The 19,739-nt window shown below is 42.3% G+C and overlaps 1 protein-coding gene across 1 annotated transcript; it reads right to left on the reverse strand.

Annotated features, from left to right (window-relative positions):
• Window positions 1–5,099: 5,099 nt before the first annotated feature.
• On the reverse strand, window positions 5,100–18,933 carry rab39bb (RAB39B, member RAS oncogene family b). Its single transcript, XM_075451218.1, has 4 exons — window positions 18,414–18,933; window positions 11,405–11,683; window positions 5,968–6,148; window positions 5,100–5,401 (listed from the first exon to the last, which is right to left on the reverse strand). Exons 2-4 carry the CDS (start codon window positions 11,617–11,619, stop codon window positions 5,156–5,158), a joined length of 642 nt encoding a protein of 213 aa, XP_075307333.1. The 5' UTR covers window positions 11,620–11,683; window positions 18,414–18,933; the 3' UTR covers window positions 5,100–5,155.
• Window positions 18,934–19,739: the final 806 nt, after the last annotated feature.

Below are 19,739 nucleotides of genomic sequence, written 5' to 3' on the forward strand. Positions count from 1 at the left end.
GCAAGTCGTCTGGGCAGTGAGGGCAGTGAGGGCACGTCTGTGGATCATGTGACCGACCAAGGGTAGATCTAAATTTTTATTATTTTTATTATTAGGGACAAAGGGACAGGTGTCCCCCCCCCCCGATGTGATGTAAAAGTGGAGGAACTATTGAATGATTGCATTTTAGACCATAATTCATTGGGTTTTACTGCGAGAAAGAAAGAGATCAAACCAACATCTTTTCAAATCAAAATCCGTGTGCTAATTAAACTAAAAAAAAAAGGAAACATACTCATTTTGGGCACATAACTGAATTGTGTTCATAGTTACTCGAAGCTTAGCACTTTGCACTACCGTGTGCGTTACCATGGCGAGCACAATTTCAGTTGTTAAAAATATGTGTTTTAAAAGGGTGAAAAAAAAATAAATAATTTTTCTTAGGCTGTCTGAAATATTCAGACTAAATATTCAACTTAAAATCAGTGCCTGAGTCTGAGTGTTCACTGGCTTGGAGCTTAATCCATAAATCTGTTTTTGGCTCTCATTAAACACACCAGACTGCCTTTTCGCTGCCCTTTTTGCTCTTCTCCCTGTCTATACATGAGCATTTGTTGCTCTTCGTTATACATTCCATTTTCCAGTTTTCTACTTTTGAGGCAAGTCTACATTGAATGCTCAATTTTACAACATTTCTTCTCTAAGCCAGATTGTCCAACACAAAAAACTCCATGAAACTACCTTAGAAATGTTCACACTTGACTAAAAAAAGCAAAGATGTTGGGTTTTTTCTCCCCCGAAATGTCAGACTTCTTTTAAATATAAGGTTGCAGAAAAGGGAACACAGACTTTACGCAGAATCCCTTCTTGTGTAAGATTACAACTGCATTAATGGCAACCGCTTTGCTGGCAGCTGAAATGAGTTCAGCACTGTTTTGTATTCTGTGTGCGTGCGCAGCCTTGGTGAAACCAAACACTGCCAAGGATCCTGACAAGAGTGCCCGTAAATCATCTTGTCTGCGTCATCCTGGAACTACTTTCTATCAAAAGGAGTCGCCTCCTTCAAGGTCCCTTTCCTTGATCCCTTCGTGTGTCGTGAGGCGACTTTGCCGGCGAATCTGAGTCTCCGTACACACAGGCGCTATTCTTCTACTTTCAAGAAACTGTGACTCTTCGGCATTTGGGAGTGTTTTCGCTTATTTCACACGCAGATTGAATTACTGGAATAAACTGACAGTTCTGTAAGCATCGACAGCTAAGACCTGACTCGGATAGTGCGGATGAAAATAGATTAGTGCGTCATTGTCCAAAAAAAAAAGCCCACCCAAAATGGCTAGTACTGGTCTACTGAGACACCAGACCACTGTTTATTCATGCAAATGTGGAATATAGTCTGAGTTCTTTGGTGTGCTCTTTAAACCCCCCCCCTCCTATAAATTTAGCTCAAACAAATGAATCGGCAGTGGTCTACTTGAGCTACAAGCTGACTAAAAATGATAAACGAAGGCAGACAAATTCAAGGTAGATGTAAGGTTAAACGTCAACTTTGTTTCCATGTAAAGATTCAGAAAACACACAAGCATCTGTGAAAGCCAAGGCTCCCCTCCCCCCCCCCCCCCCCTTTTTTTTTTTTAATTCCCGGAAGGACTTTTGAAGATCGATCTTCTCTGTCTGGCAACAGCATCTCACTCCATAAGAAATAATGCAGCGTGTACAGCCATGGAGATGGATTTTTGTCATTAGGGTACTTTCCCATCAAGGCTTTTTGAGTGTTTTACTTTGACTGTAAATATTTCTTACACAACAAACTGTAAAACCTCCCTCCCCCCCCCTGACAGATACAATCAAGTGAAAATGAAATCAACACAACTCAGTATCCTTCTCCCATACACGCAGTGTGGGAAAACGATACAGTTTCGTCATATGCCATAACAGAAATGTAGAGCAGATTAATAGTTAAACTGAACAAGAAATAATCACGTTTGCAGTTTGCAATAACATTTGCAGCAGCATCCTCCCCATCAGACAAATTATTTCTTCATGTTGAGGGAGGGAAGATAAATAGCCTACATGTAAACTCTGCAAATAATGCATATGTATTATTAGATGAACACCAAACTATCAAGGTGGCCAAATTTTGTAATTCTGGCTGCTAAGAATGCTTCAAGTAGCCTCTGTTTCATCACATTCACATTCATTTAATTTCATTCACCCCATTTGACTGATCTATTGATTTTTTTCTCAAATACAGCCAATATATAGGGCAAAATGAGCATACTATTATATTTGGTCCTATAGTGACACTTCGTTGATTACTGGCATTGCACAAACAGCAGGCAAGCTACCCGATGAGTTGGGATATTTCTGATTTACTGCTGTCTTATTATTCCATTTTTCTTTTGTTTTCTGGCATTCGGAGGAGCACCACGGTGGGGATGATCTAAAATTGTACTAATACAAAGCAAAAGCAAAAACTCAAAGCAATATGCCATTTTGGGGACATATCATGTCTGTGCCTTTAGAAGAGAAGACAGGCCAATGAGGCTACTTTAGCCACTGTTAGCTTAGCACAAAAACTGACACAGAGAGGACAACTAGCCCTGCTCAGTCCAAAAATGAACTATGTTAACACATTGTATCCGGTTTATTTCATACAAAAAATTAAATTTATTGGCCTTATATAGGTGGATACCTTGTGGCTAACTTTTTGGCTAACAATGTCTGATGGTTCTCAGGTAGCTGCTCAAAAAGCCTAGCTAGCTGGGCTGGTCCTCTCCAAGCAGGACTTTCATTTAAAAAGCCAACTCTGGCTTTCTTCATCCACAGGGGAACATCAAATATTAATCTTGTCGTATACCCAATTCTGTCAAGGCTTATTTTGGTTCTTCAGCTGACATACCGGCACTTTTTGATCGTTCAGAAAGTTTACAAAGCAAGGGAGACTGCTCGTTTTGGAGAGGGGCTGTGTGAGATTTATTGTTATCAACACCTTTATAGTTCATCATCGAAAGGATACAAAGACACACAGGTGGTACTGAAGCCCGGGCAACGACGTCAGACCCGAGATGACAGTGTATGAAAACCAGTACATAGTTTGTGACTGATTTAATGAGACACAGATCGAAAGGGGTGCTTACAAACTCCTCATTACAGCAGCCACTTTTTTTTATCCAAGCGGCATACACTTTGAATTTTCGGGGCTTTGAGGTACTTCCAATTTTTTTCCAAGTTGGAAATCTATTTTAACTTGCACTTGATTTTTAGAACTGGAAACTCGGATATTCAGACTTTTCGAGTTAAAACACAACACTACAAATGTAGCAGAGCAAGGCATCTGCTAATTCTGTTCGCAGATGGAACGGCGTGAGCCTCTGCTGTCCACGTTCAGTGTTTCTACAAGTCTTCATCTGTCCATGGACACGGAAACCGCAAATTGGCCCTTCAAGACAAAAGCGAATTATCGCCTTCTCACTTTACCGTCCAACAGAAGGTGAGCAAACAAATGATCCTCAACTCAAACTGTTATTTCAAATATGACAATTATCAGAAAAACTATTGTTCAATCTACAGAGAATCTGACAATGGAATGCACTGATTTTTGGTTGGTGAAAACTATCATCAAAGTGTAGTTTAGAAAAACAAACATTTTCCCCTCATATCCTGTTTCAGTTTTCAAAACTTTATGATGATTTTAGTTTTCAGTGTCAGTTGGGACTCTTGAGCTGTGCAAATCAAATCTAAGCTACCAAAAGGTCATCACATTTCAATCAGTTTTAACCTGCATGCCTGCTCTTATTGCCTCACACCACCGTAATACCCAAGTTAACGTGGTATTAACATCCATCTGCAGAATTGGGGAGTACAAACTATAAACAAAAAGGTTGATGTGACTTAAAAGATACAATGAGAACCACTTGCATTGAGCCGAAATTAACATTGTATGTGACATAATAATGCGCCTTTATCTGTGCTGGGGTGGATTGGTTTTCCAGTTGGTACCTTTTTCACAAGATTTCATTGGGCTACATTTCTTACTGTCCAATGCGTGCATTGTGGGTAATGTGGTTCTTTAGTGGAGTCCATTTATCAAGAATCCTTCTGTCTGGTCCTTCTGTTGGTTTCGACTTCAAGAAATAAAATATCCCCCCCAAGTTTGCTTATTTGCACTTTTCCAGTGTCCCAAATGAGTCTCTGTAGTTCAGGCAGACTTGGCTGTTAAGGTGCTTTCTGGCTCCAACATTCCTATTAATCCAGTGTCCAGAAAAAGATAGAAGATTAGGAGTTTCTGTTCTAGTCCACAAGTCCATCTGGGTCAGTTGAGCTGTACACATTTCTTCCTGCTGTAAAAGTCCATTAGGGTTTGGATGGATGAAGCTGCTATGGCATAGTGTTATTTAACAGAATGATAGTGGATGTAACCATGTCAATGTCATTCAGCACACTGGAGGCCGGAATTTCTCCAAAGAGAAAATAGCAAACAAATTCACAGGTCCAGAGAGTTGACAGTTCTTCCCTCATTATATGTAGGACCTCCAGGACTCCTCCATTGACTTTTGGAATGTGGAGCGAGATATCAGCACAAGAGAGACACAACTTTATCAAGCAGGGTTTAATTCAAGCGTGCTGAATATAAGTATATGAATAAAAATGCAACAAAAAAAACCATCTTCCCTTATGTGATCATGTCATTGCATATTGAGAGGCAGTTAATGGGAGGAGTGATGATGAAAAAAAAGAAAGGCAAAATAAGAGACTTGTCAAGTTTTGATAAAGAACCGAAAATGGATCCTCTTTCTAAGGCCTTTGCAAAACTTTCAGGGAGAGCTTTACAGATAAGAAGTCAAAACAAAGTTCAAGTTCAATTCAATCCTAGGTGCCCTCGAATGAGCATCCGCGAGCCCTCCCTTCTGAGAAATAAAACGTCTACAGAAGTGGAAAGAAACTTCGGAGCCATTCACTCATGTTCGAGGTGCCTTTCGACACCACGTACCAGCGTTTTCACAGAAAATCCTCAAACATCCCATTATGCATCCAGTTTGAAGGAAGATCTACAGAGGGTGACCAACAGTTTCAATCAGCCGACACCTCAGTCTGTCTGCCCCCCCCCCCCCCCCCCCCACCCGAACCTTCACTCCCCTTAAAACCTCCAGTCCCATCGTCCAAAACCCTTCCCAGATCAGCAAAGACAGCGGCGGTCACTCTTGGTCACCTCCTCTGACGAATGAACCACGTTGGGCACAAAGCCGCTCTTCACGCCCTCCCAGCCCTCCTGGATGGTGATGTCGCCAGACCGCACCAAGGCGAAGATGTCTCTGGTCAGCTCGGTGAAGGCATGCTCTACGTTGATGGCGTCGCGGGCAGATGTCTCGATGTAGCGCATCCCGTACGCCCCCGCCAGCTTCTCCGCTTCTTGCCGGGTCACCTGCAAGATTGATTGTGTCTACATGAACGTCAACTATGTCGAACCAATCGTGCGCTATTCGCTATGCATTGCCTGCAAAGAAACATTTATAATGGCAAATCACATGTCTCCTCAGTTGCGAAGAAACGTCTACATTTTGCTTGCACTGAAAAGAAGGGAGACTGCTCACTGAACTGAATAGCATCACTCCAGAATTTGATATGGCAATAAAGTAGCTGATATATGAGCCTTCCAGTACTACATCAAATGATAGAAGTGAGCAGTTTTGTTTGGTGAAAATCCTGCTAGAATAACAGCAGTACACACTGCCGTGCAGAGCAGTTTGTACTGTCGCCCTGTCATGTATTATTCCTAATTGTGATATTTTTGCTTTCTCTCTGCTTGCTGTTTTTCAAAAAAACAATGACAACTCACCTTTGAGCCAAATGCGCGCTGCGCAAAAGGTTATTTTTAAAAAAACGGGAGACTTTGGCAGTGTTCAAAAGAGACCATGTTCCCCCAGAAAAGGACTTTTTGTCAAATTTGTGGTTTTAACATTTTTTTGGCCACTCCTGTGCTGTACACACCTGGCGCTGTGCCTCCAGGTCGCACTTGTGGCCCACCAATAGGAAGACAATGCTGTGTGGCTGGACGTGGCTGCGAGCCTCCTCCAGCCAGTCGTGGACATTCTGGAAGGAGCGGCGGTTGGTGATGTCAAAGAGAAGGAGCCCACCCACAGAGTTACGGTAGTAAGCCCTGGTAATGGACCTGCACAGGACGTAAAATACATTTAAGTCTCTTAGTGCCACAAAGAAGTATAAAAGAATAAATAGTTTGCCTAATCCCTGTTTCCTTCAAGTTAACGGCTTGCACCAAAACAACGCCCTGTTGTCTTTTCTTTGTTGCTTTGGATGGACAATAGCTTTCCGGCCGTCAGAAGTAAAAGTTTTAAAAAGTTGTGAGCAAGCAAAGTGAGTCCTGGACTTCATTTTGGTTGGCTGAACTAGTTAGCAGGACATGCTAACGTTTGTGGCTTAGCTCTTACGGCGCTGAGAAAGACGTTGATCAGGTCAAGCTGCGCATTTTCGCCCTTTGGTTTTGGTTTTGGAAAGTAAAATACTGTAAAAGGACAAAGTGTCGTGTCAGATGGAGAAGCAGAGGAGTTCATTCACTTAATAACTGTACATACAGTGAAACCTTTCATATCATATCAATATCAGCCATTAGGATGTGGTGTAAGCTGAGCCCGAGGGGCAGCGAGAATCATGGTGTTACGTAACTGCTTCATCACTGTAGCCTGACTGGGAGAAGAAATGTTGTTAGATTTGGCTCTTTTCATGCACACAAACATATACCAGACCACCCCCCCACGATGGATCTTGTGGACCTTCCCACAGAATCCTCAGAGACATGAGTTGAGCATGAATATAAGGAGAAGGACAATTATGGGCTTGAGGTAGAGTTGTATACAGACAAGTGTTATGACAGACTAAGAGGGGAAGACTCTTCAGTGGAAAGAAGACGGTAAGAGAGGATAACAGATGGTAAAAAAAAAGTTCTACCTTTTGAATGATTCATTTGATCTGACACACACATTCCTGATATATACAGGCATATTTATGGCAGCAGGACCACACAGATGAAACAACAATGACTAATAGATCTGCATCACTGTTGGGGAGGCAGTGAAGAGAGGATATCTAAGTTAACCTTACAGGACCTATTAGAGGATTATTTTGAATTTTAAACTAGTTTGTGGCTCTAAATCAATACCACAGCAGAGATGAGGAGACACACTTGTGACAAACTGTAACAAATTTCAATTAGAATATTATTAAGGCAACACTATGGAAGCAGGGTTTATCAAATCCTGCAAAAAAAAAAAAGGAAAAACCAACAATTTCACCATCCTTATTGAATTTAGTTTCTGTCCTAAAGTCCCATCATTTTCTAAGCAAGCTGAGCATTATAGTTAAAAAAAAAAAGTTTTTGCAGATCTGATTTATTAACCACTTTGTTGGTGGCCAAAAAATTGAACTTCAGGTCGCAAGACAGTTTAAAGGTTCAGCTCTAATCATTGTACGGTGCCCATGTTCTGCATAATAAGGAAACACGTCGCTGTCGCTGAGCACCAGAGCTCAGATATTACAGAAAAGTACAATTTGAATCCACGGATGCTTCTCAGCCGTAGGAAGAATCTTTGTTTGGTATTTGTTACTTTGTTGAGAGTTTGAACAGAAATGAGCGAATGCAATATTTTTCTGTTGTATTAACCTGTTGCACAACGAAACTGACACAAAAAGCGACTCATTACAGACAACAACAAAATATAAACGCAGCTTGTGCATAATAAGACGGATTATGAGACGGATGCGGATCAGCCGCTCATCACTCTCATTCTTGATTATTTTCTAAATGACCTTACTTGTCTCGCACCAGCTCTTGCCTCAGTCATGTAAGAAGCTCATTCGTGAGGTATTCCATCTGATTTGAAGCATAAACTTAGAAGCATACAGAGAAGAGATGAAGGGCTGCTCCGTGTGAAATGAATAGGAGAAAAAAATACTCAATTACAGATTTAAAAAAAATAATTTTCTCTCTTTTAAACTCAAAATAGCATCGTGCGGTTTTTGCATTTGGGCTTAAAAAGCTTTGACGTGTCTTCTTCCTGCTTGTTACCATGAAAACACTCGTCCTGCTGGCAGGTGAGATCCGTCCCCTTCTGTCACGATGACGAGTCAAATTGTGCGTGAATGTGCAGGGATGTATTCTAACCTATGAGGCACGCTTTCCTATGGCCATATCCTACCCACTGTGTGTTACAAGTTGTGTTCTGGGAGGCGACTATTCTTACTGCAGTCCATCAATGAATCAAACGGATAAAGGAACAGACGGCGATAGAGCAATTCCAATGAAATTTCAGACTGAGTATGACAACAAGAGAGTTCATTTTTACATAGATTAATAAAAATAAACCAAGATTTTAAAAAAGACAAAAAAAAGATGAGAACAAGAAGATGATATACTGGGAAAAATGGGGTGGAAATGGGAGGAAAACGTCAGAAATAACATACCAGAATAACAGCAGGCTAACGCGTTAGCATGAAATTGTGCTATTTTAACATACAACACACAGAGTTTTGCTGTTTGTAAAGACCGGTTTTAAACATTTCAGGGCTTTCTTCCTTCCATATTAAAATTTCACATCGAATCCCATTTTCATGACTCAAACCAGCACATTTCGCTTTCCATCAAACAAGACAACGTATACAACAACCTGATTTCATGGCATAATGTAGGATAGCCGCGTCGTAAGCTGTGCCATGGCCTGTACCAATGCTTCACTCTATCCCTTCCCTTTGTCTGCATGAGGAAACGGCTCACGTCTCGACAACCCAGCTTGACGGCAAAACGTGAGATAGTCACGGAACAGAAAAAACGATCCGCTCAATCCGGTCCTTTCAATTCTCTACTTTAGAACTGAGAGACTCTACATGTCACTCGAGAGCACTTCAGGTTTAGAGTTAGATGCGAATGCTCGGGGTTAGATTTGATACACAGGGTTCGTGCTTACACCTTTCCATATTCTTGTGTCATGTGTCACCCACCCCTCCATAAAAGAACAGCCAACACGTGTGCTGCCATCTCACGATTTTCAATGAATAGTGAAAAAGACGGGGTGAGATGGATGTCCCACTTTGATCTTATACCAAGTTTCTTCCAGAAGCTTCGATTCGTCAGCACATCAATGTGTCTCCATGCATCATCGCTCCGTCGTGACGTCCACTTCCCGCGTCTTACTGCTGCTCACTTAGCCACAAATGTTAACACAGGTGAAGGAATCTTATGGCGCTTTTCCACTAGCTCGCTTCGGCTCGGCGCGCTATTGCGTGTTTCCACTAGCACGCAGTACCTGCAACCGGGTAGATTTTCCGTATCACCTCAGCCCTGGTTCCAAGCGAGCCGAAGCGTTACTAAAACGTGACGTCAGCCGACTGCCTTCCACTGATTGGCCGATGAGTGTTGTTACTTTTCAACGCTGTTTTGTCTGGCGGCCAGGAGTCTTCTCTGGCTCTCTTCTCTTGCCTTCTGTGCGACAAAAAGCCACAGGGTGAGCAGCAACACGAGCGCCTCGATGTCCTCCATGCTATCCTCCTGTATGTTGTTGTTGTTGTTCTGGTCGCGCAGCCGTGTTACGACGACCCCGCCCACGTCGAGGAGGCACGAAGTATACTCTGTTGTAATGGAAACACAACCAAACCGAGCCGTGCCGTGCCGAGCCGTGCAGAGCTAGTGGAAAAGCGCCATTACAATCACTGCTACAACTATCTACAGAATCTACTGCTTCGTTTTGGACGTATGGATAAACGTACGTGTAGCACATTTTCTGATGAGGCTTGAAATGCTAAAAGCTACACACTACTTTTGAATATATTTTTGGATTTTGCTTACAAATGCGATTAATCATGATTAATCAGGGAAATCATGTGATTAATTAGACTAAAAATTTTAATCGTTGCCCAGCCCTAATAAACATATTAACTTTAGAAACAACCTATCTTGTTGTTTTCTCTGTTTGTACAAGGTTAATCTTTTAAATATCAGCTCTATCAAATTGTGTGCCGCTCTATGTGTGTGTGTGTGTGTTTTTAAGCGGGAAAATGGGGCCTTTAATTGCATGCAGAGAGTATGCCATCTCAAGTGGTCGTGGGAGCAACTGTACACGAAAGATAAAAAATGGCCCCATGATGGTCGTATTCCTAAAAAAAGATGGATTTTGGTCCGAACCATGGAAATTTTCTACCCCTACCCATGTGATGTTATTTTATAAAGCCAACCAGGAAGTGTGAAAGCTTTAAAATAAAGCTGAATTTACATTGTAAGCAGCATTGTGTAAAAATGTAAAATATTTTTATCCCTAACCACGACTGCTCTCTCACCTTAACTGAGTCATGTTGTGGCCAACCGGAAAGCAGGAAGTGAAAATAGAGTTTTAGCAACGTGTTGTCATAGTACTGACGGAATGTCTGTTGGTTTGGATCTAACATCACCCAAAAGCCACATGGCTGAAAAGTTCAGCTGCTCCATTCAGCTTTTTTTTTTTTCTTTACTCCATTCTCAGGACTCCAGTGCATGTGCAAACGCAGCTTAGGAGCCAGTTTAACTTTCCAAAGAGGTCCGAGGTCTGTTACAGCCTCCTCTGTGAAGGAAATGTCTGCAGTTCTGAAAAAAGAGGCGGTCGGATTTCTTACTATACATATGAAAAAAAAAAAAAAGACACTTTCATGCTGGATGGTTGTTTCAGTTTCTAGATAAATCCATTCAAAGCGATAAACCACAAGTTCCTCATTCTCCTCCCTGCTGGGGACATGTGATGCTAAGTCGCAGCGGCTCTACTGTTTTTCCCAGGAAAAATATTTTCTGTGAATCTTCCTCTGCTGAGGTTTGAGTTCCTCCGCTGTGAGTGACACAGCCGCTCGTGTTTTCTACTCACTTTTTCATTCTGTATCAATTCCAACGAAAAAAAAGGCCTTTTTAGAAGCTTATAACGTGACAAATCCTACTGTGCAAGCCTGATGGATGGATGGCTGAATAGTCCACTCATGGATCCAGATGCATAAGAAGGTCTGTAGTTTCACGGTTAAAACTGCATGCGTACACAGCTGTGTACGTACGGGTCTCATTGAGGTATTACACCGTATGTGTTTTATCTGAAATACATCTATTATGCATGTCATCTCTGTATTCAATCATTCAGAGAGAAATGTTGAAGCCTCAATTCAATTCTACCTATTCCTCATCGACTGTTATTTACTTTTCATATTAAGATTGCACACACACACACAAAACTGTTTTTTATTTATTCAGCAGCTTGTAAAACCTCCAACAGACTTGTTGTCTCCCTAAGATGATTTTAAAGAAAAACACAACCGCAGGGCTCCACACATCTTTTTTTTTAGGGACACACACACACGCACACACACACACACACACGCACGCACACACCTGGCTGCGTCTCCTCACCTGAAGCGCTCCTGACCCGCGGTGTCCCAGATCTGCAGCTTGATCCTCTTGCCCGGCTCGATCTCCACCAGCCGGGAGAAGAAGTCCACGCCCACGGTGGGGTCGGACACTTGGGCGAAGCGGCCCTCCGTGAACCGCCGGATCAGACACGACTTGCCCACCGTGGAGTCCCCGATGACGATTAGCCGGAACTGATACAGCCATATCGCCTCCATGACTTGGCTTTGCCTTTTATGTTTGGTCCTCTCGCGCGTCTGTTGGTCTGCTGCCGGGCGAGCGCTGGAGAAGCGCGTGCGTCAGCACGAGCACGTATGATAGAGAGCGAGAGAGGGAGAGAGAGAGAGAGCGAGAGAGAGAGGAATTAGCACCGTTGGAGTATCCCAATTAAATCATTAGCAGGTTTTACTTCGGTTTGGCTCAAGCATGGCTGAGTGACGCCGTGAGTGTCACCCTGCTGCCCGGTCTCCATTCTGTCGAGTGTGACCGTTATTGGTGCTATGACACTGAAAAGAAACTGTGAGCTTTGAAGAGATTCACATTATCTGGTTTCCTGTGTACTGTAGCCCCTTTTTATGATCTGACACGCTGTAACTGCAAGGTGTTTATGATTCAGACAAGGTCTTAAATGGGAATAACAGAACTCACCTTAGCAATAAGGAAGTTGAGAAATAGTTTCTCCGACATGGAAAAAAATCCCAATGAAAAACTGGTTACAACTAAAGGCCCAAGGCGTGATGTGATACAGTCACAATGGAAGAAAAGCAACAAAAATTAAACATGAAACAAACTCTTTCATCAGAACAGATGATTATTTCCCCCTGATTTTAGTTCTTCATAGTTTTTTTTTTAAATTGCTATTATTTGCTCTTTTTTATACCCTTGTCCAGTACTACTACTACTACGACTAATTATCACTATACACATGTATATGCAAGGCAAGGCAAGGCAAGGCAAGGCAAGGTATCTTTATTTATACAGCGCATTTCATACCACAGGCAACTCAATGTGCTTTACATAAAGACAAGGCATTTAAAAGAACAGCATAAAGCAGCAATTTAAAGAGAAAAAAAATAGAATAAAAATTAAAAACACAGTTAAAAGCAATCAAAGAAGAGGGGAAAAAGAAAGATATAAACTCAACCATACGCACACCGAAAGAGAAATGTTTTTAACCTGGATTTAAAAGTGCTTACAGTTGGGTCTGATTTCAGTTCTGCTGGTAGTTTGTTCCAGTTGTGTGCAGCATAACAGCTAAAAGCTGCTTCACCGTGTCTAGTTTGAACTCTGGGCTCCACCACTCCACATAAAGGTTGAGGGTGACTTATACGGGTTAGGGTGGTGTGATTGGTAGCACCTTCGCCCAATGGTACCTGGTTGGAATGTCCAATCTTGGTTGTCACTCTGGTTTCCTTCCACAGCCCAAAAACACGCATGTTAGGTTCATTTATGACTTTAAATCGACAATGTGAGTGCGCATGGACGTTGGCCCGCCCTGAGAAAACCGGCATGGAAAATGAATGAGGATGGAAAATGAATGAGGACGGCTCATGCGTCGCTTTAGGCCAAGGCTGTTTAAGAAAACGGCCAGCGTATAAATCATCGGACCTTTAAGCCAGGAGACCAAAGTTTGAGCCCCGTGACTTAACTTAAAATGTTCTTTTAAGAACTTCTTTTTCTTTTTTGAGTAGAGTTGTGTGAAGTAGCCTACTTATGAGGAGCTAGCGTCTCATCTGCTGTAGGCAGTTGAAAACGCTCTCTTTTTTTTTTCCAGCTCTGACTTCTCAGATTAATTTTATGTAACTAACCATCCGATGATCCAGGTTAGGCTTCGGCCTTTATAAACAAACATTCTCAAATGCCACTGCTGATATCATATCTGACATCTGTGTGTACATGAACCTTCCTCTTAATCCTGTGATGTTTATCTGCTTCTGGTTTCGTGCCAGTTGCATAATAGAAATGCTGTCGGCACACACGCTTGTTTGCTGTAAGTTCTCCAGGCAATCCCCCGCGCTATTCGCACACAAACTCAGTCAGTTGTTACATGGACTCTGTATGGGGTACCCGGCAGACGAGAGTCCATTTAATGTCAGAAGCTAATGTCGTGGCCATCTGTATTCTCTGATATCGCCCCTTCAGCTCCGCAGTGTATGAGCCAAAGGGGTCTCAATTTCTGGAGGACAGAACTCGCAGTTGTTTGAGCTTTTATTTCCCAATTTTTTTTAGAAGTAATCCACAGTAATCCCGTCAGTGTCACACATCAGTTATCTCAGAAATTAGCAGAGATGGGACCAAGTCACACATGTGCAAGTCTCAAGTAAGTCTCAAGTCTTAGCTTTCAAGTCTCAAGTAATTTTTTCTTGGGCAAGTCAAGTCAAGTCAAGTCACCTTATTATTGCAATTTTACCTGCAGAATCTGATCTTAATAAAGTGAAAAGACAAGATATAAGTAATTGTATTTAACTTCCAAGTCCGAGTCGAGTCTCAAGTCTTTTATTTTTTGTCAAGTCAAGTCACAAGTCATCAAAACAGCAACTCGAGTCGATTTGAGTCCAAGTCACAGTGACTCGAGTCCCCATCTCTGGGTATTAGATTATCGGTTATATCCATTATTATATACGAACACATCATTACCGATCCATCATGTGTCTGTCAAGGTTTTAACAGTAGGTAACAGCTTCAATAACAGAGCATGAACTGATCTGGCATTTTCATGTTAAAATGTTGCTACGCAGTCAAATAAGATTTCTATATGCTATATTTGAAGGGAGAAAACTTAGTACTGAGATGTTGTGCTGAATGAATATAAAGTGGCATAAAACTGAGGTGACAGTTAATTATATTTGCACTGTTGTTTATAAAAAAAAAAACCTGCCAACAAGAACGTCGCTACGGATATTTTCCAACAGAATTTATGGAGATTGTAAGTCAGCACTCAATAATAACTTTATAGCTCCTCTGTTGTTGCCGCCCCCCCCCCCCCCCCCCCATACTAATCCCTAATTCCAAAAAACAGCCTTTCTGCAATAGTGTGGACTTTGCTGCAGCCTAAAAGTCACAGCCAACAACAAACAGCAAAACAACACATGTTCTTGGACTGACTTGATTCAATTGAAATATATTAACCTTTTGACTGTCATCACGGTCCTTCATTGTATTCATTGTGTGATTTAATTAAAACCACGAGGTATTAGAAAATCGTCTTGTGCTTTTCTCGTCACTGGATGGCTTTATCTGATTTTTTTTCTACACAAAAGGCTGCTTTTTGGATTATTGGCTGTGGCCTATTGCTCCTTTTCTTTTATTACACGAGGCTTTGGCATCTGAAGGTAAAACCCTCCAAATAATGAAACCGGACTTTGGAGTACAGTAACAGTTTTCTATGTTTATGTCAGTGTTTTGCTGCTATCGTTCACTTGAATGTGGTCTGTAGAGACGGAGGTCTAATAGTTAAAGTGCAACGTCACATCTATCACCCTGTTTTCAATGACCTAGAGTCACATGAAAATGAGAATTGTCGTGTTTTTTATCTTAAAACAAGGTATCTATATCCAAAGATGCTACAGGTTCTACCATGTTGCTATAGTAGCCCGGAAAGGACAAACCAAAAGCATATGACATATTACACTGTGGCTGTGTTCGAAACCGCATACTTCTCCTACTTCTTCTACTACTCCTACTACTCATACTAACTTTTTGAGTTAGTAAGCGAGTTTGAGTAAGCGAGAAGTTCCTGGATGCATACTAGATTCGCCGAAATGTTGGGTATGCATCATGAGGTTACTACTCGTACTCAAACTACCCAAGATGCAACGTAACGTGACGTCGCCGATCGTCATTTCCTGTCAAAACGGCAGTTTCAAGCTAGCTACAACGAGGGTAGGTTCACTTCCTGTTTTCAAAACAAAAGCACCAATTGTATCGTAATGGCTTTCCCTATGATAAAAGGCAATGGGTATTTTATTTTGTGAAAATAACCAGAAGTGCATTGCTCACTGAGGCTAGCTTTAGGAGCGCCGAATTTGTCGGGACAAAATTGTAAACAGCCGGTATTTTGTCAGGTTTTCAACACGTTGGGGATCTAAACAACTACTTTCTCGTCTGAAAATGTTTCAAATGTTGCTAAAGTTTACAGAGTTTAGAGCTTACGTGAAATCAGCTTCAGGCCGGCTGATTTCGGCTTGGGCAGGAGAGAAATGCATTGTGGGTAAACACTCTGCATACTGTCTGATCGATGAGTATGCAGTATGCACTTATGCAGTTTCGAACACAGCCTGTGTCATTATCTAGTGAACAAAAACTAGGCCAAAATGCAGAGCCGGTGTGTGAAGAACTATGTGTACTGTATGATTCAACAGTTTGTAGAACCATCTTTAAGGAACATAACCTGAGCAAATCTTTCTCTGTATGACACGATCAACCCGGCATTAATGCTGGAGAATTTTAGCCCACTCTGCAGCGTAGCTTCAGTTCATCGAGGCTTGCAGGTATTTGTCAGTTCAAAGCTCTCTTAATGTTGTTTCTTTCCTTTTTCAGACATTTCATAGGAGATGCGCTGCTGTGTTTGGGATCATTGTCCTGTTACGCGATTCGATCCAGTTTTAGTTCGGGTCACATTTAACAAGAATACTTTGGAATACAGACGACTTCTGGTTAACTCAACGACTGCATGGTGTCCAGATCCTGTGGCCGGAGAACAAGCCCAAATCATCAGCCTTCCACCACCGTGCTTGACAGTTGGTGTGAAGCGTTTGTGCTGATATGCTGTGTTTGGTTTTCTCCAAACATGCTGCTGTGCATTATGACCAAACATCTCCACTTTGGTCTTATGTGTTCAAAGGAAGTTGTTCCAGAAGTCTTGTTGTCTGCTTGGATTTAACTTCACAAGACAGAAGAGGCTTTCTCCTGCAACCCTTCCACACAAGCCATGACCTTTAACATTTAACCCAAAAATTCTCCCAAAAAGACCAGGAGAAACTCATCCATGCATTCATCTCCAGTAGACTCCATTACTGTAATGCTCTTTTAACTGGACTTCCCAAAAAGAGCATTAAACATCTGCAGCTCATCCAGAACGCTGCTGCTAGAGTTTTAACCCAGACTAAGAGATCTGAACACATCACACCAGTTTTAAAATCTTTACACTGGCTTCCAGTCAGTCACAGAATAGATTTTAAAAGCCTGCTGATGGTTTACAAATCCCAGAACGGTTTAGGCCCAAAATACATCTGTGATATGTTCAGAGAATATAAACCCAGCAGAGCTCTTAGATCCAAGGACTCAGGTCAGCTGGTCCAGTCCACAGTCCAGACTAAACATGGAGAAGCAGCACTGCCAGTGGAGATTAAACTTTCACCAAATGTAGACATTTTTAAATCCAGGTTAAAAACATTTCTGTTCTCATGTGTCTATGCATGAAATCTGCACGCTATCTTTTAATTTATCTGGACTGTTTCTTGTTTTTAAATTCATTTAAATTGTTTTATTTGTTTCTCTTTATCATCTTTTATGTATTTTTAATGCTTCTTCCACTCCCTGCTGCAATGCATTTATTTTATGTAAAGCACTTTGAATTGTTTGTACATGAAATGTGCTATACAAATAAATTTGATTTGATTTAACATGCTAACTGTGGCCGGCAGAGTCTGAGATGTAGCTCTTTTGGGGTTTTGTTTGCAGTTTCTCTGAGCGTTGCACAGTCTGACCTTCGGGTGAACTTTCCACTCCTGGACAGATTTGGAGCTGTCTTTAATGTTTCCCACTTATAAATAATCAATCTCACTGTAATATGTGAAGTAATATGTCACGTGCTGTTGCTCATCCAAGCTGCATTTACCTCATCTTAAGACAAAACAGTTTATCTAACGTTCTATCTTGATATCTAAGCCTTAGATTTGAAAGAGGTGAGAGTTTTGAGTGGCATCAGCTTCTGCTTTATCATTTAAAAAGATATATTTATATATATATATGCTTTGATTACTGATAATTACTGATGAACTTATACATCATTGCGGTAGATCCATCATAAACAGTATAGAGTAGTGAAAATGGCACTTTCTACAAACATTTGACAGAAAATGTAGCCTATCTGGGGTATTGTAAACCCTCACTCGGGCGGGCTGTTGGCTGCAGCTCCCTCAGAAACTGTTCTGTCAAATTTCCGTTTTTCAGTCAACCGTGAGAGCAAATCTCTCTGGCACTTGGCAGGATTGGCAATCTGACCCTAATTCCAGATGCTAACAACACTTTGTGGTCCTTACTGTGTGTCAGGAGAAAGATGCACAGGCTAAGCTTGGTTAGCTCAGCGTTTAATTATTCAACATTTCCATAGAGACTCAGAATAAAAAAAAAAAAGTGGTGATGAAAGGACGATATTTTAGTCTTAAATCGAGTGAGATGGCACGTTAAATGTTTTAATCTAGGTGATTGTTATGGCCTGCTGCTCCTCATATTAAACCCTGTCTATTGGGGACAGGGCCATCAGGCGAGCAGAGAGCCAGACACATGCAGCCTCCCATCACCCCTTGCGCGCCTCTGTGGACTCCGGTTGCGTAGCTCAGTCGGTATGCAAACATAAGCGACCGAATCCCCGGTGAATAGACCCGGATGGGCAGTTTTAGGGGGTCCACCACGTCCACGACACAACGCGCCTCACGTGTCCGAATACTGGCGTGATCAAAAAACACGAATACAGCTCGTGCTGGGGTTGCGTCTTCCTGTTTTCCTTTGGCCGTCTGAGGGGATTTCATGTGCATATTACAACGAGCTGCTCGGGACACTGTGGGGTGCAAATCCACCGTTTCTTGGCACCAGATTATTTTTGGGCTAATCCACATTCCTTCGGGTGGTTATTTTTCTTGCAAGCAAAATACACACAGAACACATTGTTTTCAGGGGTCTCATAATGGCCGGGATGAAATAAAAACACCTTTTAGGCTAAAAAAAAAGAAGAGAAAAGGCCTTAAACTGAGACATTCTACCATTAGAGGTTATGGGGAAAATAGCCTACTTGTAGCAGGAGTGGGGTCCGCTTTAGGCCGGAGTTGTTGCTCTTCTCGCGCTGCTCAGGACCAGGCTGATGAAGGCTCCATGGCACCGGCGGTTCTGGCTGGATCGATGCTCGGGGCGCAGCTATGTGGGCGAAAAGCAGCACACAAAAAGCCCCCGTGAGCTCGACGCTCGTCTCGAAACTCGATGACACAGGCTGGTGCAGCTACAGTAGGCCCTAGAGCCAAGAGCTGATCTCCCTATTCGCGTCGGGCCCGATGGAGAGCCGGAGAGGAAAAGGCGCTTCCAGGAGCAGGTGCAACAACAAGCGGATCTTGCGCTTTTCCTCGCGGAGCCACGAATAAAGCGAGCGTCCGCTCTCTCTGTCGACAGCGCGGGTGAATGTGGGGGGCAAGGAGTCAGGGTGTCAGAGGGGGGGGACCCCGCGGTATCAGTTCTGTGTTTGCTGAGTGTTTGGAGGGTTTCGCCGCTGATGAAATGGCAGCAGTAGCAGCAGCATCATATAGCCTGACTCATCCCGCATCAGTACCACTACCGTAAAGGAGCGCGCAAAGGCGCAACGCGAAGCGATCTCAGAGCGATGGCGGAGCACGGAAAACACACTTTCTTAACTACAACGCCTTCAAACAAGGAATCTGGTCATTTTTTTATTTTATTCTTTATAAATGCTGTTAATTATTTAGAGGAACATGTGAAAAAAAAAGTCTTTATGTGACTACAGGACGTTCATAGCGGATAATGCACACGCACACACACACGTATGTATATATATATACACAGTCTGTGGCATATATATATAGTAAAACTACAAGCTGCAAACTCACTGCCCCGCAGCTCATCCTGCGCATGCGCAGTCAAAGAACCGTCGCAATTGTGGCTGGGAATTGTAGTTTGTACACCAACAGCACCGAACAACGCCTTTCCGTGCACAAATCTGTCGCATTGTGAGGATTCACGTTGTGATTTTTAGCATTTGTAGTATATACTGAGTTCAGCGTCAGTTTCGGGGCCGTGGTTTGGCCTTGACACACTGCAGTACAGTTCACAGGCTCAAGGGCCCCCGAAGAGACAGGGGTCCTTAATCGAAGGGATGTGATATGTCCAGAAAACAGATAAGATGTAGCCTACTCTAAATGAATAAATGTTAAAAGACCACAGATCAAGAAAATGGCAAAAGAAAAAAAAGAGGATGCAGAATGATCCCAAACTGATGTAAAACAACTAATCTGACAAACGAAAACAACCTTTGAGACATAAACTGCAATTAAAAACTGGCATTTACAATGAAAACTACAACAAAAAGAGATGTAAAACAACCCAAATGAGA

The sequence above is a fragment of the Odontesthes bonariensis genome, chromosome 19 (genome assembly GCF_027942865.1).
Source record: "Odontesthes bonariensis isolate fOdoBon6 chromosome 19, fOdoBon6.hap1, whole genome shotgun sequence".
Classification (NCBI taxonomy): domain Eukaryota; kingdom Metazoa; phylum Chordata; class Actinopteri; order Atheriniformes; family Atherinopsidae; genus Odontesthes; species Odontesthes bonariensis.